Raw genomic sequence first — 22,128 nt, 5'->3', positions numbered from 1 at the left:
ATCCCCGCATCCCCTGTGCTCCGCCCGTCTCACGTAGCCTGAGCGTCATCCAACAAACCCACAAATCTGTCGAAGTGGCGACCTCGACGCTGTGAGAATGTCAGCCCTCACATACATATTGTTAGATAAACAAACAGAAGTAGAGGATACATCACATAAACAATTCATTCATGAAACTCAATCCCCCGATGTTTAGGCCCAAGGAAATCATTCCGATTGTAGCCCAACATTACATAGCCAGAGCTTGCAAAGGGTTTTTAACTCTCAGTAGTTATACTGTTCATCATTAGTTCATATAGGATAGTCTATAAATCAATAATACATTTGTAATAAACATTGTACGAAAATGTGTCATAACTTGAATAGGCCTTAAACCATTCACAAGCCCTTCATACACCCTTTGTATACACTTTATAAAGAGTATATTAATATTACAGTTATAAATTTACATTTTTTCCCTTTGATTTATCCATGCACCAGTTGGTCCAAAAATAAATAGGTCTGCATTCCCCCTCAAGCAAAGTCACAAGTTGATTATGAACAGAAAAATCCATATGGTTAAAGAGACTCTCCATAACTTTTGTTAACTTTTCTATTTTTAGCCAGTAGTTCTGAAAGCAGTGCACAAGAGCCAATAGGGTCCCTGAAAGTTGTGTAGTAAGTCATCAGATAATTGCTCTAAAGCCCCTGCAGTTGTGCACAAAGACATGCACACGCTTGGGGGCTAATCCCAAAACCTCATTGGACAATGCTGTGCCGATCTGATCCCGCCTCACACCTTAACCTTGCAACCTCATTGGACGTCATTACACCTGCCAATCAACATTGTCCCTCATGTTCGGTTGTCTCTACTTCCTTGTTGTAGAGATTATGGTAAGCAAGCGATTGTGAGGATGTCATTTTATACAATTTAAAAGTTATAGCCTACTTATAAGTTTACATCAAATGTCCTATTCCTTGAAAGTCGGGTAATGATTCGGATGGATTAATTATTGACACAACAGAAAGATACGGCGATATTTTATCAAGACATTGGGTGAAAGTTTTAGGTATACATTTCTCGAGCGCATCAAAGTTCTATGTGTGTTTTGTAGTGATTTACCCCTGGTAAAAACCTTCTAGTCTTTTGTGTAATATATTCCAAAATTCAAACAAAATACACCGGCGACACCATTTAGGAGATACAGGTTGTGAGCAGTGTTTCTGATCGGTTTGACAATTGTCTTCTAATGTATTTGTCTGTATAAAATTGCATCTTTAGCGCACATCATTTTCTGCTTGGTTTCCAGAGAAATGCAGCCTAATGAAAGAGAGAAATCCAACAACTACCAAGGTCTAACAGATCTTACTTCTAATTTCAAATGTATTCCAATTTATGATGCATGGATTTGATCGAAGTGTTCAATGTATTTTCGCTGTTATCAAAATAACTAATGGTAAGTGCATGTAGCCAGGCAATCCCACTCGCTTCCAAGCATATGCTCACTAGGAACGAGCACATATCTCATGCACTAAATGATGCCAGATGAAAAATATAAGGATGATGTGCCTTTCTCCTCTGGGAGAGGACTGCACGTGGTTTATTATGCATGTATGAGCCATACATCAAGTCTAAAACGGGAGGTTTAAAAAATAACTAGGTTGTTTTCATCCTCTGGAACACCTCTTTAAGTGTGGTGTGGTGCCAAATAAAAATGTTTCACTTGAAATGTCAATTAGGAACCCTAAACTTAATACCGTGATGCTAAGTTATTGTACTTTAACTAGATGGAGGGGGTCATGTCAAGCACTGTAAAGTACAGGTAACGTAAAGTGCCAAAATAAAGTAAAAACCAACATACATACTTCATTGGCCGTTGGGCCACCACAACAGCTTCAATGCGCCCTGGCATAGATTCTAGAACTCTACTGGAGGGATACGATACCATTCTTCCATGAGAAATTCCATAATTTGGTGTTTTGTTGATGGTGGTGGAGAACACCATCTCTGTCGCCGCTCCACAATCTCTCATAAGTGTTTAATTGGGTTGAGATCTGGTGACTGACACACACACACTCCCTTTAAACCCCCTATGCTCCTCTGAGACCCATCTTTCAAACTCATCGAGATTTCTTCTTCTAGCCATGTTCGCCAAATGAATGGGAAACCGGGAATTTGTTTACATGACCCTAACTAAGCATGATGCATGTTCATTGCTTAATTAACTTAGGAACCACACCTGTGTGGAAGCCCCTGCTTTCAATATACTTTGCATCCTTCATTTATTCAAGTGTTTCCTTGATCTGTATCTACCATTTACCCGACAGCATCTAAGGACATTGGGGCAGCAGCGTAGCATAGTGGTTAGAGTGTTGGACTAGTAACCGAAAGGTTGCTGACAAGGAGCTGACAAGGTACAAATCTGTCGTTCTGCCCCTGAACAAGGCAGTTAACCCACTGTTCCTAGGCCGTCGTTGAAAATAAGAATTTGTTCTTAACTGACTTGCCTAGTTAAATAAAGGTTAAATAAATAAACATGAGCCAATGAATGATCTCTGTTCGCAGAGGGAGCTGTTGTATCATGCTTTCACAAAAATATGCCTCACCTTTAAATGTGTCAGGTAGGTAGGTCTAAACAAGATCTCCAACAGGTCGATCTCCAAACAACTCTGAAAGTACATGCAATTTTCAAGTGTTCCACCACAAACGGCCATAAATAAATCTCCCAAGTATCAGACACCGCAGGCTCCCAGCAACTACAGTATCTAATCAACGTAACATTGACATTGTCCCACCCATGGTTAGCAAATAGTTTCCCAATAACCTTCTCAATTAAATGTTAACTGCAAAGTTGGCTTACCTGGCAGAAGTATATCATGAGTAATAAGTATATCGTTTGTTATTATTTGTTATTTGCTAAATTTGCCATGAAATGAGCAGCAGCTGTACAGAACCATTGCTAGACCAGCACATTAGATGGCACATTCCTCACTGGCTAGATGCGCAATTGAAAGATCAAATACGCAATTAAAGGGGAATTACACTAATTACACAAAATGTTTCCTTCTGGTGTGATTTAAGCATTGACATGGAATCAGAACATATACTTTCATTATTTCTCTATGAATATTTGTAATTTTGAGTGAAAAAAATAATAATTCTCAAACCAGGAAAAATAAAACAGGGAAAATATGGGAAAATATAAAACAGAATTTGGAAAAAAATATAAAACACTTTATAGGGCCCCCCCTTATAGTTGTTTAATTCACCATTATTTTACCTGGTATATTGACAGAAAACAGTGCACTACTTTCTCTTGTACACCAAGGACCCAGGAAAGAGTTGCAGGGGAGAGGAGAAGAGAAGAATGTGCCTATTTGAAATCTAGAAAAAAATGTGTAGCTCGCGACATGTTTCATATTTTAAAAGTAGCCGTCATGCTAGAACAGGTTGGAGACCCCTGGTATACTGTACCAGCAAATTAGCCTACGTCTTCATTTACAGTCAACATACCTTCTGTCCAGCGTACCACAACCAAACACCACCAAATCTATTTACAGCAAATAACAAAGAGTAAAATATGGGGCAAATAAGGACTAATCTAATAAAATTTAACATTTATTGCTAATAAATCAACAGGTCAAACAAAATCAATTCAGAAATCACCAGTACATCATAATCTCACCATAATCAAATAAAATCATCTGGTTATTATTAGATAATTACATTGGGAAAATTAAGATTATTCCATTAGCATTGCCTACAGTAAGCATTCTTACTGTCATTTGTACAAAACAAAGTATAACAAAGCCAGATCTAGGTGAGAAAGTCAAATCAAGTGGTGGCACCAGACCACTATCATTTTAACCAAATTCATTTTTTTCTACACCCATGAATAACAACATAACTTACATAGCAGGGGATTTGTTCACATTATACTGGGAGCCATATTGAAGTGTGACGACTGCATGGATAGCAAACTTCATAGCAGACTCACCTAAAAGTATCAGTCACAACATAATAAAGTAGAAAGATATTTATTTAAAAAATGTTATTTAACCTTTATTTAACTATATTTCAGGACATTCCACATTTAATTATGCCCTTCAGTTAAATAATGTCACTGATATTCAACACTATGGAAATGTCCCTTAAACAAAGAGCAGGGTGCATAAACTTTTTAATGACATAACAAAGTCATAACACTGTTTCATTTTTAACAATGCTGTGTCAAAACTGTTTTGCAGTGTAACAATGCTGTGGTGTGTAAAAGGTCACTCTATTCTTGATTAATGATCTTATGGCGTTAAACAAAGCCACTGACCAACACTCATTGCAAGGTTTCCCAGACACAGATTAAGTCTAATCCTGGACTAAACCATGGAGTACCTGTTTATATAAAATTATACACACACTAACAAAACCCATAAATCCACTTTCATAGATCACCAAACCATTACAAACACACAGGCATTCACACGCACACTGAGTTGCACCCTTTCTCACATGCACACTTGTACATGTGTTTTCATCTGGTGCTTCAAACTACAATACATTCTGAGCATAAATGGTTGTGATTGAGAGAGAGGGCTTATCATCAGTCTTCACTGACGGCTACAGTACAGGAGATCCTTCTCAAACCCCGGTCGGGAATAACATCATGCCACAGAGCTGGGCTTCATCTCTGGCTCCGGTGTGTGTAGGTTGGAAATCAATGTGATTTAAGATATATCCCACTGCCTAACTCTTTCATTCCTTCCCCAAACACTAACCATTATTTCAGTACTCTATAGAACATTACAACAATGACATAAAGAAAGATTAGAATTGAGAAAATAAAACAACATAACCATTAGTCTCTGTAAACATAAACCAAAGCAGATCTACATCTCGGTGACATGCATTAACCCAGGGGTCCCCAATTACATTCAGCCTTGGGCTGATACTTCCTTGAATGCATGGTCAGGGGGGCAGGAATAACTGATCGCAAGAATCCCAAACAGATATAGTATTTGACAAAAACAGAATCATTTCAAACCTTGATTACACTGGGATACGATCACATATGCCTCTCTATTTATTAGTGTAAATACTTGGGCATGGATTTCCTAAATTAAAATCATTTTGAGCTGATTTCCTGGTGATTTGACAGTATTTTATGTTCCGTGGCTCACCTATTGGGGAACTTTGCATTAACCCCTAACCAATACTGGCCACCAAGCTCTTTTTCCAGTTATATTTCCCTTAGGGGATGGATATTGACACCCTCCTGTTGGTGAATAGTTGCATTGTTCTCATTCCCACAAATACATTTCAGTGTGATTTGGTCTCTGAAAATATGATCTACTCATTGTTTGTCAGTTTTGGAAGGGAGCCAGCTGAAGTGATATCGTTCACGGGGAGTCAGAAGGTCCACGTCAAGTTTCTTCTGTTCCTTCTCACTGTCAACGGTCCTATACCCCAGCAAAGACATGGCGCCCTTACACACCTCCTGGATGTTCCTTACCTTGTCATGGGGCAAAGTAGTACGCCAAGCCTGAGAGACGTCTGCTGCGTTGCGGGAGGTGATTTGGAAGGCCTCCTTCTTGGTGCCCTTGCCCTTACCATGGGTGACCATATAGATCCACTCCTGTAGTGACTGTGTCATCTCCAGCCCCACAAACTGATACATACTGTCAATCTCTGTCAAGGGGTCTCTCACCATGTCCTCGTAGCGTACCATCTTGTAACGTCCACGTAGAAAGTCTGGAGGTTTGAGCATAGCCCTCTCGTGGATGCGGATGTGGCTGCGGCATATCTCCTGCATGACGCGATACTGTGTGTCATCCACCTTGGTGTTGCCTTGCTCTAGGACCAGGGCATTATCCTTCACTAGGGCTTTGGCTGACTGCTCCCTGGAGCGCGCCACGGCCCGCGGGTCTCTCACCAGGTGGATGATGCGCAGGTCCAGAGTGGGGTCCTGCAGGAGAGGGTACAGGGAGTCTAGCTCAAAGAAGCGCACTTCTTTGAGCACCACATGGCTGTAGGTCCGACAGGCCTCTTCTGCCCCCTGCAGGCCAGGCCTGTCACACTTCTGCTTGCACTCTGTCTCGTTGCTGAAGAGGTGGCGGGGTGTGAGCTGGCAGGCAGGGGGAGAGCACAGGGCACGGCTGTGGCTCCACATAAAGAGGGCTGACATGTTGTGCTGGGCGGGAGTGTAGGCATCCATGACAGACATGTCACACTGGAAGACGCTGCGCATCAGGTCTCTCACCGCCATGCGCAGTGCCCGGGCTCCAGGCATCTGCAGAGTGGTCCACACATGCCACGATGGCTCCATCAGGTAGAAGACAGACGGGTGCTGGCTGAACACCTGGCCCAGGAAGGAGGATCCAGACCGCCATGAGGACAGCAGGAGCACGTGGACCTTGCCCTGGGAAGGAGGGCTACCACAAGGGAGCTGGACATACCATCCAAACAGCAGCACCACAGCCACTCCCTGAAGAAGCAGCAGGAACACCACGGTCGGTGGCGTCAGTCTGAAGCGCGGCATGCCGGAGACTCTCTATGTGAGCTGCTGGGAATTTATAAGAGGGTGAGAGGGCGCAAGAGAGAGAGAGAGAGGGCGCAAGAGAGAGAGAGAGAGGGCGCAAGAGAGAGAGAGAGAGAGAGGGCGCAAGAGAGAGAGAGAGAGAGAGGGCGCAAGAGAGAGAGAGAGAGAGAGAGAGAGAGGGCGCAAGAGAGAGAGAGAGAGAAAGGGGAGGGAGAGAATAAGGAGAGGCATATTTAGAGTTTCATTCCAAAATGCTATGTATACACATCTTCAGAAATGTTGGTAAATTTGTTTTTATTGTTAAAAAAAATATGAAAGAGATGTGTTTTTCACTAATCATGGCATAGAGTTGTTTAATTAAAGACATGTATTTGTTTAAAATCTAATCACTTGATGGTTTCATTTCAGAGAGACAAATAATCATGTTCTTAGCAAAATGCTATATATCTGCTTCACTGAGAAATAAGTTGTACTGCTACGTTTTATAGAGTGAATCAAATAATGTAACAAATAATTACGTTTTTTATAAAGGAATGTACAACTGAAACATTTGTGACATCAATATTTAAAAAATATTTCTTTTATATAATTCAATACAATACAATATGAGAACTGCATGTAAAACATTTACATTTGACATTTACATCTGACATTTCAGTCTTTTAGTAGATTCTCTTATCCAGATTGACTTAGAGTAAGTGCATTTATTTTAAGACAGTGGTTACCAACAGGATAATCGCGATCGACTGGTCGATCTTCAAGCTATTCCTAATCGCTCACCAAAGACTTCTGTAGAAAAGCCAATGAAAAAGCCATGCGCTGCTTTTTAAAATTTGTATTAATCTTTCGCTGTTGGTAGTAAGTGCACTTGATTCAGAAGTCCAAACCCTCCTTTAACCCGGACGATGCTGGGACAATTGTGCACTGCCTGTTGTGCACCGTCTCCACCATCTCCCGGTGCACCGTCTCCCTCTAGCACTGCGATGCAGTGCCTTAGATGTGTGCGCCACTCGGGCTGCAATGAATGAGTGAGTAGCCAAATGTGTTGATAGGCCTGAGTTTCTGTTTTTATTATTAGCAGCGCGTTTGTGTCTATTTTAATATAGAGGAATATTTCACTTTCTCTGGTCATGGAAACAATATTAATTTGTGCATGAGACAGAAATAATGCAATGCAACTCGATTTTCGCCATCAGGTGGAAGACTGTCCCATCTTTCTGGTCAGGGGTGTATTTATTCTGCCGATTCTGTTTTTATATATATATATATATATTTTTTATTTCACCTTTATTTAACCAGATAGGCTAGTTGAGAACAAGTTCTCATTTGCAACTGCGACCTGGCCAAGATAAAGCATAGCAGTGTGAACAGACAACACAGAGTTACACATGGAGTAAACAATTAACAAGTCAATAACACAGTAGAAAAAAATGGGCAGTCTATATACAATGTGTGCAAAAGGCATGAGGAGGTAGGCGAATAATACAATTTTGCAGATTAACACTGGAGTGATAAATGATCAGATGGTCATGTACAGATAGAGATATTGGTGTGCAAAAGAGCAGAAAAGTAAATAAATAAAAACAGTTTAAAAACAGTATGGGAATGAGGTAGGTGAAAATGGGTGGGCTATTTACCAATAGACTATGTACAGCTGCAGCGATCGGTTAGCTGCTCGGATAGCTGATGTTTGAAGTTGGTGAGGGAGATAAAAGTCTCCAACTTCAGCGATTTTTGCAGTTCGTTCCAGTCACAGGCAGCAGAGTACTGGAACGAAAGGCGGCCAAATGAGGTGTTGGCTTTAGAGATGATCAGTGAGATACACCTGCTGGAGCACGTGCTACGGATGGGTGTTGCCATCGTGACCAGTGAACTGAGATAAGGCGGAGCTTTACCTAGCATGGACTTGTAGATGACCTGAGCCAGTGGGTCTGGCAACGAATATGTAGCGAGGGCCAGCCGACTAGAGCATACAAGTCGCAGTGGTGGGTGGTATAAGGTGCTTTAGTGACAAAACGGATGGCACTGTGATAGACTGCATCCAGTTTGCTGAGTAGAGTGTTGGAAGCCATTTTGTAGATGACATCGCCGAAGTCGAGGATCGGTAGGATAGTCAGTTTTACTAGGGTAAGCTTGGCAGCGTGAGTGAAGGAGGCTTTGTTGCAGAATAGAAAGCCGACTCTTGATTTGATTTTCGATTGGAGATGTTTGATGTGAGTCTGGAAGGAGAGTTTGCAGTCTAGCCAGACACCTAGGTACTTATAGATGTCCACATATTCAAGGTCGGAACCATCCAGGGTGGTGATGCTTTCAACAGCGGAGATTTGTATAAACCTTGCGGTCTCTCTCCGACATTTGCAACATTGTTTCAATATTCCAATTCGATCTCCAGCTGTCCCATAGTAATGAACGTGTATGGAATCGGTACGAAACAGAAAGGCAGGCAGCATTTCTCAGCCAGTCGAAGTCATGAATCACTTGGCATCATTTTTTAGTTTAAAAAAACGAAGTGCAGCTAGTTTGTATTCTTTCCAGCAACAGTTCGAAGTGATTGTGTTAGCTGTGTTGTTGGATAGCTCCTCTGAACAACAGTATCCTGACGAGAGAGGACATTTTCTATGCAAGGCGAAATTGTGCCTCATTGTTATGGATATATCCAAATAAATGTTTATAGAAAACAGCTTAAACAAATGCAGTTACAGTTGTTATTTTGGCTGCACTGTTTGACGTGACTGTAAATTAGCTATAGTTGACTAGCTAGCAAGCAAGGGATAAGAATTTTGCCTTGCCAGAATAGCATTGGAACATTTAGGATGAACGAGTGGGTTTCGTCCACAGACACAGAATAAAAAGACAACGACTGGGTCGCTTCTCTGGCAACCAAACTGATAGAACAAACGACCAGTCGGCGTGGGTAGCAACCAGAGATTTATGTCGGGACTATATCTTGTGGAAGGATGAAATAGTATGAATAAATTCATCAAAATAACATTTTTTATAAAAATCATTATTTTAATATGTTGGTAACCCATTGTATAAAAGTGATAATGGCCTCGAAGCCTGTGTTTGGAGGATATATTCAGGCAACATTCGCACTGAGCTAAAGTAGTAGTATATGTATATGCCATTTAGCAGACGCTTTTATCCAAAGCGACTTACAGTCATGTGTGCATACATTCTACATATGGGTGGTCCCGGGGATCGAACCCACTACCCTGGCGTTACAAGCGCCATGCTCTACCAACTGAGCTACAGAAGGAGCTGGAGGGTAGAGGGTAGAGCTAAAGGGTAGAGCTGCCGCTTTCAAGGTGTGGGACTCTAACCCGGAAGCTTACACGAAATCCTGCTATGCCCTGTGATGAACCATCAAACAGGCAAACCGTCAATACATGGCTAAGATTGAATCATACTACACCGGCTCCGACGTTCGCCTTATGTGGCAGGGCTTGCAAACTATTACAGACTACAAAGGGAAGCACAGCTGCGAGCTGCCCAGTGACACAAGCTGTTAGGAAAATTATGATTAAATGACTGAACAATATTCTAATTTTAAATAGAACTGTAACTAAGTAAACTTATACTCTGTTTTATTATATCTGATTAACAATATGAGTTCATAAGAAGGGATTGTGTGACATGGACAAGGAGTAATTAAAGTAAATGAACACCATTCCAACTCGGAAGAACGGAATGGGTTGTGGATTAAGTAAGCAGATAAGGTAGTTAAGCTATGATTGAACCGACGAAACTGAGCTCTGGGGTGTTTTAGATAAGGCAGTGAGTGCATTCCTAGGTTTTCTGTTAGTTAGAACTGTCAGCTAAGTGGTGATCGATAATGGTGAGGAGTCAAAAGTTAATTCAGTTTTGTTGTGTGTCCTGTGTATGTGCTAGGGGGTCAGAATGAACTTTTAAAGTTCCCTTTGTCTCGGTCGAGAGGAGGAGATTCACTTTAGAAGCAATGAAATGATGTCATGTTATTGTATATAAACTGTTGCTCGTGGTAATGTGGCAGCGCGCTCCATACACAAGGCTGCGGGGCCAGATGGATTACAAGGACGTGTGCTCCGGGCATGTGTTGACCAACTGGCAGGTGTCTTCACTGACATTTTCAACATGTCCCTGATTGAGTCTGCAATACCAACATGTTTCAAGCAGACCACCATAGTCCCTGTGCCCAAGAACACAAAGGCAACCTGCCTAAATGACTACAGACCCGTAGCACTCACGTCCGTAGCCATGAAGTGCTTTGAAAGGTTGGTACGGGCTCACATCAACACCATTATCCCAGAAACCCTAGACCAACTCCAATTTGCATACCGCCCAGATCCACAGATGATGCAATCTCTATTGCACTTCACAAAGCCCTTTCACACCTGGACAAAAGGAACACTTATGTGAGAATGCATTTAATTGACTGCAGCTCAGCGTTCAACACCATTGTACCCTCAAAGCTCATCACTAAGCTATGGATCCTGGGACAAAACACCTCCCTCTGCAACTGGATCCTGGAATTCCTGACGGGCCGCCCCCAGGTGGTGAGGGTAGGTAGCAACACATTTGCCAGGCTGATCCTCAACACTGGAGCTCCACAGGGGTAAGTGCTCAGTCCTCTCCTGTACTCCCTGTTCACCCACGACTGCATGGCCAGGCACGACTCCAACACCATCATTAAGTTTGCAGACGACACAACAGTGGTAGACCTGATCACAGACAACGATGAGACAGCCCTTAGGGAGGAGGTCAGAGACCTGGCGTTGTGGTGCCAGAATAACAACATATCCCTCAACGTAACCAAGACTAAGGAGATGATTGTGGACTACAGGAAAAGGAGGACCGAGCACGCCCCCATTCTCATCGACGGGGCTGTAGTGGAGCAGGTTGAGAGTTTCAAGTTCACATCAACAACAAACTAGAATGATCGAAACACACCAAGACAGTCGTGAAGAGGGAACGACAAAGCCTATTCCCCCTCAGGAAACTAAAAGATTTGGCATGGGTCCTGAGATCCTCAAAAAAAGGTTCTACAGCTGCAATATCGAGAGCAACTGGTTGCATCACTGCCTGGTATGGCAATTACTTGGCCTCTGACCGCAAGGCACTACAGAGGGTAGTGCGTCCGGCACAATACATCACTGGGGCCAAGCTGCCTGCCATCCAGGACCTCTACACCAGGCGGTGTCAGAGGAAGGCCCTAGTCATAGACTGTTCTCTCTACTACCGCATGGCAAGCGGTACCGGAGTGCCAAGTCTAGGACAAAAAGGTCTTCTCAACAGTTTTTACCCCCAAGCCATAAGACTCCTGAACAGGTAATCAAATGGCTAAGCGGACTATTTGCATTGTGTGCCCCCCCCCAAACCCCCCCTCTAACCCTCTTTTTACGCTGCTGCTACTCTGTTTATGATATATGCATAGTCACTTTAACTATACATTCATTCATATTATATTATTATTATATTACATTATATTATATTACATTCATGTACATACTACCTCAGTTGGGCCAACCAACCAGCCAGTGCTCCCGCACATTGGATAACCGGGCTATCTGCATTGTGTCCCGCCATCCACCACCCCCCCTCTTTTACACTACTGCTACTCTCTGTTGATCATATATGCGTAGTCACTTTAACCATATCTACATGTACATACTACCTCAAACTAACCAGTGTCTGTATGTAGTCTCGCGACTGCATATAGCCTGTCTTTTTACTGTTGTTTTATTTCTCTACTTACCTATTGCTCACCTAACACCTTTTTTGCACTATTGGTTAGAGCCTGTAAGTAAGCATTTCACTGTAAGGTATTGTAGGTGTTGTATTCAGCGCACGTGACAAATAAACTTTTAATTTGATATTGGCAAGATTTGCACAAACACTGGCTTCTCTGGCATTATCACTTAAACAAAATCAGGCAGAGTTAAAACCTACAACATTAAAAAAAGATTACATTAGAAATGGTTGGAATAGCCGCCCATTACGCGCAGGCCGTGCGGTGGTCGTAGATAAAATTACAGTGACATATTACAATGACTACTTGTGTACCTATAATAATTTCATATCAATATATACAAAATGAACAAGTGGAGACCTGGATGGCAAGGCAAATCAATGTGACATTCAGTACCAGTCAAAAGTTTGGACACACCTATTCATTCAAGAGTTTCTTTACTTTTCCTATTTTCTACATTGTAGAATAATAGTGAAAACATCAAAACTATGAAATAATATATGAAAATACATTTTATATTTGAGATTCTTCAAAGTAGCCACCCTTTGCCTCGACAGCTTTGCACAATCTTGGCATTCTCTCAACCAGCTTCACGAGGTAGTCACCTGGAATGCATTTCAATTAACAGGTGTGCCTTGTTAAAAGTTCATTTCATTTATTGTGTTTCTTTCCTTCTTAATGCGTTTGAGCCAATCAGTTGTGAGAAGGTGGCGGTTTTGGCGCCATGATCTTGGTAAGGCAGGGTTTACGTATACAAAGACATAACCCCAGTCCACGTGAAGGGTTAACATGGTAAAAAAAAGGATCATGTACCGGCAGCGTTCCTGATACACAGAACTCAAACAAAATAAATACGCCGTCATCAGTGGATGGTCCTCCACTCTTGGTCTTTGGGGTTCACTCCGTGTTGAAATCTTCAGTTCCTTTATTCTGGTAAACATCCTTCTCCACCGTATGCTCAGTGTCTCCAATAGTCTCCTCCTCGTTTGCATGCCGGGGTCAAAGGAAAGACAAAGAAAGCAAACCCAGGGCACGGTTAAGTAGAGGCCCTGATTGGTTTCACCTGTCTGTCGTTTAGTCTCTAATTACAACTGGAGACAGGTGTGGCTGTTCTGCTGCAGTCTGGCAGTTTCCCCTGAGCTGTCCATGGTCCTGCCTCTGGGGAATACTTCCCATTACTTCCCATTGCTGTCCGTGTTCCTGGCAGCCAGAAATCCCAGAAACCTTGCAGGCACATAATGTCCATCCACCACACAACCCCTGAAACCGCTACATACCTTTCCCCCCAGCATTGACCCTGTGGTCAGAGCGGTCAAAGAAAACATGGCATGCATACGGGACATGGCATCTGCATTACCATGTGTAGAACCCAAAATGGTGGACACTCCGATAGTGGAACGGCTGGAGGCTGAGGAACCACCGGGTGATCCACAATCCTGCAATGATTGTGCATAATCTTGGATGAAATGTGCGTAATCACCGGTTATTCCCAGGAAGGTACCCCAGGTACCTTGAGGCTAATCCTGGATCACAGCGACCTTCTTCTCTTGTGGTTTGATCAACCCTCGCCCTATGGAATAGCCCAGATACTTTGCATCACATACCCCCAACGTGCATTTCTTTGGGTTGGCTGTTGAGTCCTGCTTGCCGAAGGGCGTCGAGGACCGCTGTTAAATGGATTAGGTGCTCCTCCCACATGTGACTGTCGATTATCACATTGTCCAGCAGGTTCTCGGAAGAGGAAGTAGCCGAAAGTACTGATTTCTCTGTGTTTGTCCCTCCCCAACAGTGCCTATTGACTCACCCACTTTTTTAAAGGTTAATATGATACACCTGTTCTGGCTTCCTTCTCCCTGGCTGACGGATAAGGTAGTTCACAGCCCCAGTTTCTGCAGCACCACGTAGGGACCCCACCATATGGCCAGGAATTTACATACCGTCATGGGTACTAACACCATAACCCGATCCCCTGGGGGCGAACTCTCGGGGTTGAGTGGGACGGTTATACACTCGACTCTGGGCTTCTTGGGCCTGCTGTAAATGTTCCTTCACAATTGGCATTACCAACGCGTTTATGCTTTCTCTCATGTCTTCAATGTGTTCTATGACCGTGTTGTGGGGGCTGGACTGTTGTTCCCAGTTCTCCATCACATCTAACAATCCCCTGGGCGTGTGGGAAAACAATAGCTCAAATGGGGAAAAACCAGTGGATGCCAGGGGTACCTCACTTATGGCGAACATCAAAAACGGGAAGAGCTGGTCCCAGTTTTGCCCATCCCGCTCAATGGTCCGTCTAAGTATGGATTTCAGGGTTCTTTTGAATCTCTCGACTAGGCCGTCAGTCTGGGGGTGATATACAAATGTGCGCAAGTGATTTGAAGTAATTTACATAAATCTTTCATCACCTTGGACATCAACACCATACTTTGGTCTGTCAGGATCTCTCAAGGTAAACCTACCCTGGAAAACATCTGTAGCAGCTCTCTGGAGATGCTCTTGGTGTTGGCACTATGCAGGGGATAGCCTCGGGATACCTGGTGGCATAATCAACTGTGACCAGTATATGTTGAAACCCTTTTGCCGACCGTGGTAAGTGTCCAATTAAATCCATAGCAATTATATCCAATGGCGTATCTATCACTGGCAACAGGATTAAAGGATTTAGTAAATCCGGGAGGGGTGAGGTTCTCTGACAATCAGGACACCCCTTATAATACCTTACCATATCCGCATACACCCCCGGCTAGAAGAAACATTGTAACACCCATTCTTGTGTATTCCCTCTCTGTAAATGTCCTCCCAACAAGTGGCTATGGGCCAGGTTCAGCACTGTACACCAAAACGGGCTAGGAACCAACAGCCGCTCTACGGTGATGTCATGGGACTTAGTGTCCTGGTATATAAGAGATGGTTGCCCATTGAAAAATGGGGAAAGGTGAGGACATGAGCAGGATTTACAGGTACCCCATTGATTACCTTGACATTCTGTCTGGCTTTCTGTAGTGTGCGGTCTTCCACCTGAGCAGTACCAAACCTTCCCCTATACTGTGCTAACTCAGGAGGGAACATGTTATATGCATTAGAATTTCCAAGCCCTTCGGCCTGCGCTTCCTGTTCCTCCCCTTCCACCATCTCTGGCCCATTTATCCTCACTGGGTTTCCTACCTCTTCATCATTTCATTCCCCTTCTTCTCCCAGGAGAACTCGAGTGTCGGCTACGGAAGTTGGCAGGTAAGTAGCAACTTGCTAATTTTCTTTTCTTAGGTCAGGGAGTTGTTTGGTAGCAGTTTCATTTTCTTTTCACCAGGAAATGTGAAGGATGCCTGGCATACCCTATTACTGGCACAGCCAACTCCTTTGTCCTGTAGTCCGTTCCTTAATTCTTGAAATATGGACAGCCGCTACCCAGTAGCACGGGGTATGGTAGGTTCTCAACCAAACCTAGGTTACTTCGGAACTGCCCTCTGGTGGTGTTAATCTCTAAATCTGCGGTTGGGTAAATTTTGGTGTCCCTGTGTACACAGGTGATGTCCATGGTTGGAGTGGTAGTTCTTTGTGGCTGGGTTAATAGTGAAGGCATGATGAGGGAGACCAAGCTCTGGGAGTCTAGAAGAGCATCAACTTGGACCTGTACCCGACTGAGGTGAGGTGGGTGGCGGAGGGCTTGGACACGGGTAGAATGACATGGAAATGGTGTAGATTGGAAATGTCAACCTGCATGGGTTCCTCCTTCTTGGGACAGTTTCATGCGATGCGTCCTATTTCGCCACAGCAGTAGCACTCTCGGATGTCAGTATCCACCCCTCTATTCCCTGTCTTTGCTTCATGTTGGAAAACACAATTCTGGTGCCCAAGTTTCCCATCCGCTCTTTGGATTTTCTCTTTCCAAACCCGGGGAGTCTGCAGTTGAGATGTCTTCCTTCCTCCTTCTTTGAGGCCTCCCTTTCCGGGGGGGGGGGGGGGTCTGTCCAGCTGACTGGGTTTGAGCAGTTCTTCAGTTGCTCGACATCACTGAACAAGGTAAACCACTCCGTCCGCTGTGGTGGGACTGCCCAGGCTGACAACCTTGAACTTGTAAGGTAAGGCAGGGATGTAGTGGTCAATCATGATTCTTTCCATGATGTCCCCAGTACTGAGGGTTGCGGGCTGTAGCCATTTTTTTGCCAGGTGGACCAGGTCAAACTTTAAATGCGCAGCCACAAGGTTTCTCTGATCAATAGTCCTGATATTACTCTTGTGTTCTCCTTGCCTGCTATGCATTGTAAGAGCTTGTTTAATTTCTCCTACATAGCATAAACCACAAATACATTTGATAAGTTATACCACATTTTTTATAGAACACTTGATGAAACCCTGAATCTGAATGGCCTTGTCTGTAATGAGGTGATTGAACATTGTGCTGTGATAGCTGTGCTGTGCTGTGCTGTGATGTGATGTTGTGACAGCCATGCTGGTTAATAAGCGTATTGGGGTAATTGAACATTTGTTCAAGTTACACTGGGTACATCTGTCACATCTGTAATTACCGTCCGACATTGTCTAGGAAGGTGCTACATGGTAGCCGTGGAAGATCAGACCTCACCACCATTTGACTGATGTTGGGGCCGCGTCTGAAGACTACCTGCTTTATTGTTACTGTAATTTAATTATACCAATGTGTTTTCATTAATTGAATTCCCTTAATCTATTTCATGAGAATTTGTAAGATTCTTGTTTGCATAAAATAGACGGAGACCAGTCTTATCAATAATAGGTAACAGAATTTATTCTCGGAGCGCGCTACCACGTTACCACGAGCAACAGTTTATATTAAATAACATGACGTCATTTCATTGCTTAACAGAATCCCCTCCTCTCGACCGTGACAAAGTGAGGTTAAAACAAAGTGAGGTTAATTCTAACTAACACACTCCCAGGTCACACAACATAATTGAATTAACTTTTGACCCCTCAACATTATCGATCACCACATAGCTGACAGTTCTAATTAACAGAAAACCTAGGAATGCACTCACTCTCTTATCTAAAACACCCCAGAGCTCAGTTTCGTTGGTTCAACCATAGGTTAACTACCTTATCTGTTTACTTAATCCACAAACCATTTCTTTCTTCCGAGTTGGAATGGTGTTCATTAACTTGAATTACTCCTTGTCCGTGTCACACAATCCCTTCTTATGAACTCATATTGCTAATCAGACATTATAAAACAGAGTATAAGTTTACTTAGTTACAGTTCTATTTGAAATATGGATATTGTTTATTCATTTATTCCTAATAATTCTAACATTTATTTTCCAGTTGTGGGTCAGTGCTCAATATGTGCCAGTGTTTTTTAAATAACGTGGTCGAACTGTTTGCCTAGTGGGGAGTATTGAAAAAAGCATTGGACTCGTTGGTCAGGGGGGCGGGGTGGTTTGAGAGTGAAGCTCTCATCCTGGGTCATATTTTTGTAACGGACCTGTGCATCATGCAGCCAATCCTCTGGTTAACCCCACTGTCTAAAGTGCCCATCCAGACAGTGAGCATTTTTGTCATAGTCACTCTGTGTTCAACAGATCCTGCGTATGTGACTGTATTGGCTGATAGGGAAGCCCTTTTTCAGGGGTGTATATTGTTGAAGCTATCTCCGCATAACAGGGAATTCTCATTAGTTGGCTTCCTGTATAGATCCGTGCTAAAGCAACCCCCTCCCTCTTTATCAAAATGTCCATAAAACTTGTTTCATGCACATAAAAGGTGAGAGTGAATTTCAGATGTTCTCTGCTTGTATTGATGAAGGAGTGAAATGTATGAAGTTCCTGTGCTGTGCCCTGGAATAGAAGGAATATGTCATCAATGAACACTGGCGTAGCACTCACCCCCGCAAGGCAACGGGTGAGTGCTATGAGCCCCCCCGGGGGGCCAATGAGCCCCCTGGAAGTCAGGCCCCCCAGATAGTATATGTACACATCAAAACTGTGAAGGACCTCCGTGTTAATCTGGACCTAGATGTCTCTCCTGACAAACATATCACGAATATTTCAAGAACAGATTTTTTTCAATCTCTGTATCATTGCAAAAAATCTGACATTATTTGTCCAAAAATGATGCAGAAAAGCTAATCCATGTTTTTGTCACTTCCAGATTATACTATTGCAATGCTCTACTCTCCGGCTACCCGAATAAATCACTAAATATACTTCAGTTAGTGCTAAACAAGGCTGCTAGAATCTTGACTAGAACCCAAAAATGTTATCATATTACTCCAGTACTAGTCTCTATACACTGGCTTCTTGTTAAGGCTGATTTCAAGGTTTTACTACTGAGTTACAAAGCATTACATGGACGTGCTCCTACCTATCTCTCCGATTTGGTCCTGCCGTACATACCTACACGTACGCTATGGTCACAAGATACAGGCCTCCTTATTGTTTCTAAGCAAACAGCCGGAGGCAGGGCTTTCTCCTATAGAGCTACATTTTTATGGAATGGTCTGCCTATCCATGTGAGAGACGCAGACTCGGTCTCAACCTTTAAGTCTTTACTGAAGACTCATCTCTTCAGTATATCTTATGATTGAGTGTAGTCTGGCTCAGGGGTGCGAATGTGAACAGCAAGGCACTGGAGAGATGAACCGTCCTTGCTGTTTGCCTGGCGGGCTCCCCTCTCTCCGCTGGGAGAGATTCTATGCCTCCGACCCTATTACGGGGGCTGAGTCATTGGCTTACTAGTGCTCCTCCATGCCGTCACTAGGGGTGCGTCACTTTAGTGGGTTGAGTCACTGACGTGATCTTCCTGTCCTGTTTTGTGCCTCCTAGGGCTTGTGTGGCGGAGGAGATCCTTGAGGGCTACACTCAGCCTTGTCTCAGGGTAGTAAGTTTGTGTTGTCTGTTGATGTCCCTTTAGTGTTGTGGGGTCTGCACATTGGCAAAGTGGGTGTCTTATCTGGTGCCCTGTGTGAATTTAAGTATGCTCCCTTGAATTCTCTCTCTCCCTCCACTACCGGAGGACCTGAGCCATAGGACCATGCCTAAGGATTAACTGGCCTGATGACTCCTACCTGTCCCCAGTTCACCTGTTCGTGCTGCTGCTCCAGTTTCAACAGTTCTGCCTGCGGCTATGGAACACTGACCTGCTCACCAGATGTGTTACCTTGTCCCAGACCTGCTGATTTCGACCCTCTCTCTCTACCGCACCTGCTGTCTCGACCTCTGAATAATCGGCTATGAAAGCCAACTGATATTTACTCCTGAGGTACTGACCTGTTGCACCCTCTACAACCACTGATTATCATTCGACCCTGCTGGTCATCTATGAACATCTTGAACAACAATCTGGCCTTAATGGCCATGTACTCTTATAATCTCCACCAGGCACAGCTAGAAGAGGACTGGCCACTCCTCAGAGCCTGGTTCCTCTCTAGATTTCTTCCTAGGTTTCTGCCTTTCTAGGGAGTTTTTCCTAGCCACTGTGCTTCTACATCTGCATTGCTTGCTGTTTGGGGTTGAAGTCTGGGTTTCTGTATAGCACTGTGTGACCTCTACTGATTTTGATTGATTGATGTAATATATAGGCCTAGTGCCTAACACCTTGATCAGACCGACAGCATCATTGTGTTTTGGTACACCAGAAGTACATTCATTTCCAATGGAACACTGTGTTCTGTGTGGTGCATACATATACATCAAATTGTATGTGTAGACTTGACAGAAATAGTAACAAAATGTAAATGTTTAACTTTTGTTGGACTATCCAGGGATGTAGTGCTGCTAGAGTGCCATTTTTACATTTGAGAATACAAGGAGCTGGTAAATATATTTCAGGAAAAAATATTCTGAAGTGTCCTGCAAGATCACATAATGATGAATGAGTATTTTACATAACAAGACCAAATATAATAGCATAGTAGGTCTATGATGTTACTGTTACACCAAAAACACCTAATTTCTAGTGAAATTTTAGGATGGTTAACTGAAGTTGAATAGGCACATTTATTTTCTCATGCGGCCAAAACTCAACAGGGTGTGCCACTAGGCAGGATATGTTTTGATTAAAACAAAATAAATACAAGGCTAATAGTTTGTTAACACCATCTGCTCTAATTCACTGGTAAAATGTGAAGAATTATCATTCATGATTGACAGTGATGATGGCCTATTTTGAAATCAGGTATGCCCTACTTGGTGATTGAGGGTTTTAAAAATATAACATTTTCTTGAGACAATACATAAGCAGATGTTGCAATTGGAGGATGCATTTTATGCATATTCCATTATAATATTCAACTGCTTCTCCAGTTTCAACTGTTCTGCCTGCGGCTATGGAACCCTGACCTGTTCACCGGGCATACTACCTTATCCCGGACCTGCTGTTTTCGACCCCCTCTCGCGACCTCTGAATGCTTGGCTATGAAAAGCCAACTGACATTTACTCCTGAGGTGCTGTCCTTTTGCACCCTCTACAACCACTGTGATTATTATTTGACCCTGCTGGTCATCTAACATCTTGAAAAATATGATCTGTTCTTAATGGCCCTGTACTTTTATAATCGCCACCTGGCACAGCTAGAAGAAGACTGGCCACCCCTCAGAGCCTGGTTCCTCTCTATGTTTCTTCATAGGTTCCTGCATTTCTAGTGAGATTTTCCTAGCCACTGTGCTTCTACATCTGCTTTGCTTGCTGTTTGGGGTTTTAGGCTGGGTTTATGTATAAGCACTATGTGACATCTGCTGATGTAAAAGGTGCTTTATAAATACATTTGATTTGATGGTACAAACTTTGATTGAGCTAATTAAAAAAATATATTTGCGCTCCTGACAATGTTGGATTGCATAATGAAAAAAGTTTTACTGTAGGACGTATTATGCAGCATTGATGCGATGACGCTGTCGGTCTGGTAGAGGCTATGCCTGTAAATGGGGCAAGGGGTACAGGTCCCAAAATCAATGGGCAAAGGCATGCTACAAAGTTTCTTCATCGAACAGTTAAAATGAATGAATAGTCTACATTTAGGACATGTTAACATCATTTATATGGTATATATATGCCTATATAATAATACATGTACTGTATATAAGTATTTATACATAACACATAACATACATAATAAAACATCATTATTCTTTAGATAGGCCTTGTATTAATTTTAGACCCGAATACATTTTTTAAAAGTAATGTGCTGAAATTGAATGGAACACTCAGCTACATTAGCCTAAATTAAGCCGTCTATAGTGGTGCAATCCTTAGTTTCGGGCTATCCAATATCATACAGAACTACATACCAGACAACAGTGGACAAACACTGTTACAAACAGCGATCGGTAACCGTGATCCACAGATACATAAAACAATGTCGCTAAAAATAGTTTTTGTCGGAGCTGGTCAGTCCCAGTAGTTCGTTTATGCATGAATACTTTACCTTCTCCGCTGTGTTGCTGGGCGACGAGACCGCAATGAGTGAGGAGAGCTCTGAAACTAACTGTTGTATTACATTCACGGTCTTTAGGCAAACATCCCCTGCCGTCAGAGTGTTAGTTTGCGTAGCCTACAAAAAGTTTTGAGACGTGGCCATGAGAGCTGCGCCTGGCAGTGCAGACTGGTCTCATAGACTAGACGTAACATAGTAAACGTAAATCCAGGATACAGCCATGTGTATGGGATGTTACGTTTGGTATGGTCACATAAGACAGAAGGTTACTTAAAATAGGGTGGTTGGTCAAAGTAGATGGGTGGGCGTATAATGTAAACATCTTTTAGCTAAACCAAAAAGTGTGTGTTCAAATCTCATCACGGACAACTTTAGCATTTTAGCTACTTTGCAATTACTTAGCATGTTAGCCCTAACCTTACCCCTTTTAGCGAACCCTTCCCCTATCCCTTTTAGCTAACCCCTCCCCTAACTTTAACCTA

At 43.0% G+C, this 22,128-nt stretch overlaps 1 protein-coding gene across 2 annotated transcripts; it reads right to left on the bottom strand.

Moving 5' to 3' along the window:
- Positions 1 to 3,504: 3,504 nt before the first annotated feature.
- chst6 (carbohydrate sulfotransferase 6) lies at positions 3,505 to 21,782 on the bottom strand. Of its 2 annotated transcripts, none has more exons than XM_046293406.1 (2): positions 21,638 to 21,782; positions 3,505 to 6,536 (listed from the first exon to the last, which is right to left on the bottom strand). In XM_046293406.1, exon 2 carries the CDS (start codon positions 6,510 to 6,512, stop codon positions 5,328 to 5,330), a length of 1,185 nt encoding a protein of 394 aa, XP_046149362.1. In that variant the 5' UTR covers positions 6,513 to 6,536; positions 21,638 to 21,782; the 3' UTR covers positions 3,505 to 5,327. The 2 variants fall into 2 exon arrangements, with proteins under 2 accessions (XP_046149362.1, XP_046149363.1); XM_046293407.1 differs by having other exon boundaries at positions 3,505 to 6,533.
- Positions 21,783 to 22,128: the final 346 nt, after the last annotated feature.

Source organism: Oncorhynchus gorbuscha, linkage group LG02 (assembly GCF_021184085.1).
Source record: "Oncorhynchus gorbuscha isolate QuinsamMale2020 ecotype Even-year linkage group LG02, OgorEven_v1.0, whole genome shotgun sequence".
Lineage (NCBI taxonomy): Eukaryota > Metazoa > Chordata > Actinopteri > Salmoniformes > Salmonidae > Oncorhynchus > Oncorhynchus gorbuscha.
The sequence above is the reverse complement of the archived record's forward strand: the minus strand, read 5'-3'. Positions and strand labels throughout refer to the sequence as shown.

Excerpts from the sequence above, each read along its gene's own strand:
- chst6 (XM_046293406.1), bottom strand. The coding sequence starts at position 6,512 with ATGCCGCGCTTCAGACTGACGCCACCGACCGTGGTGTTCCTGCTGCTT.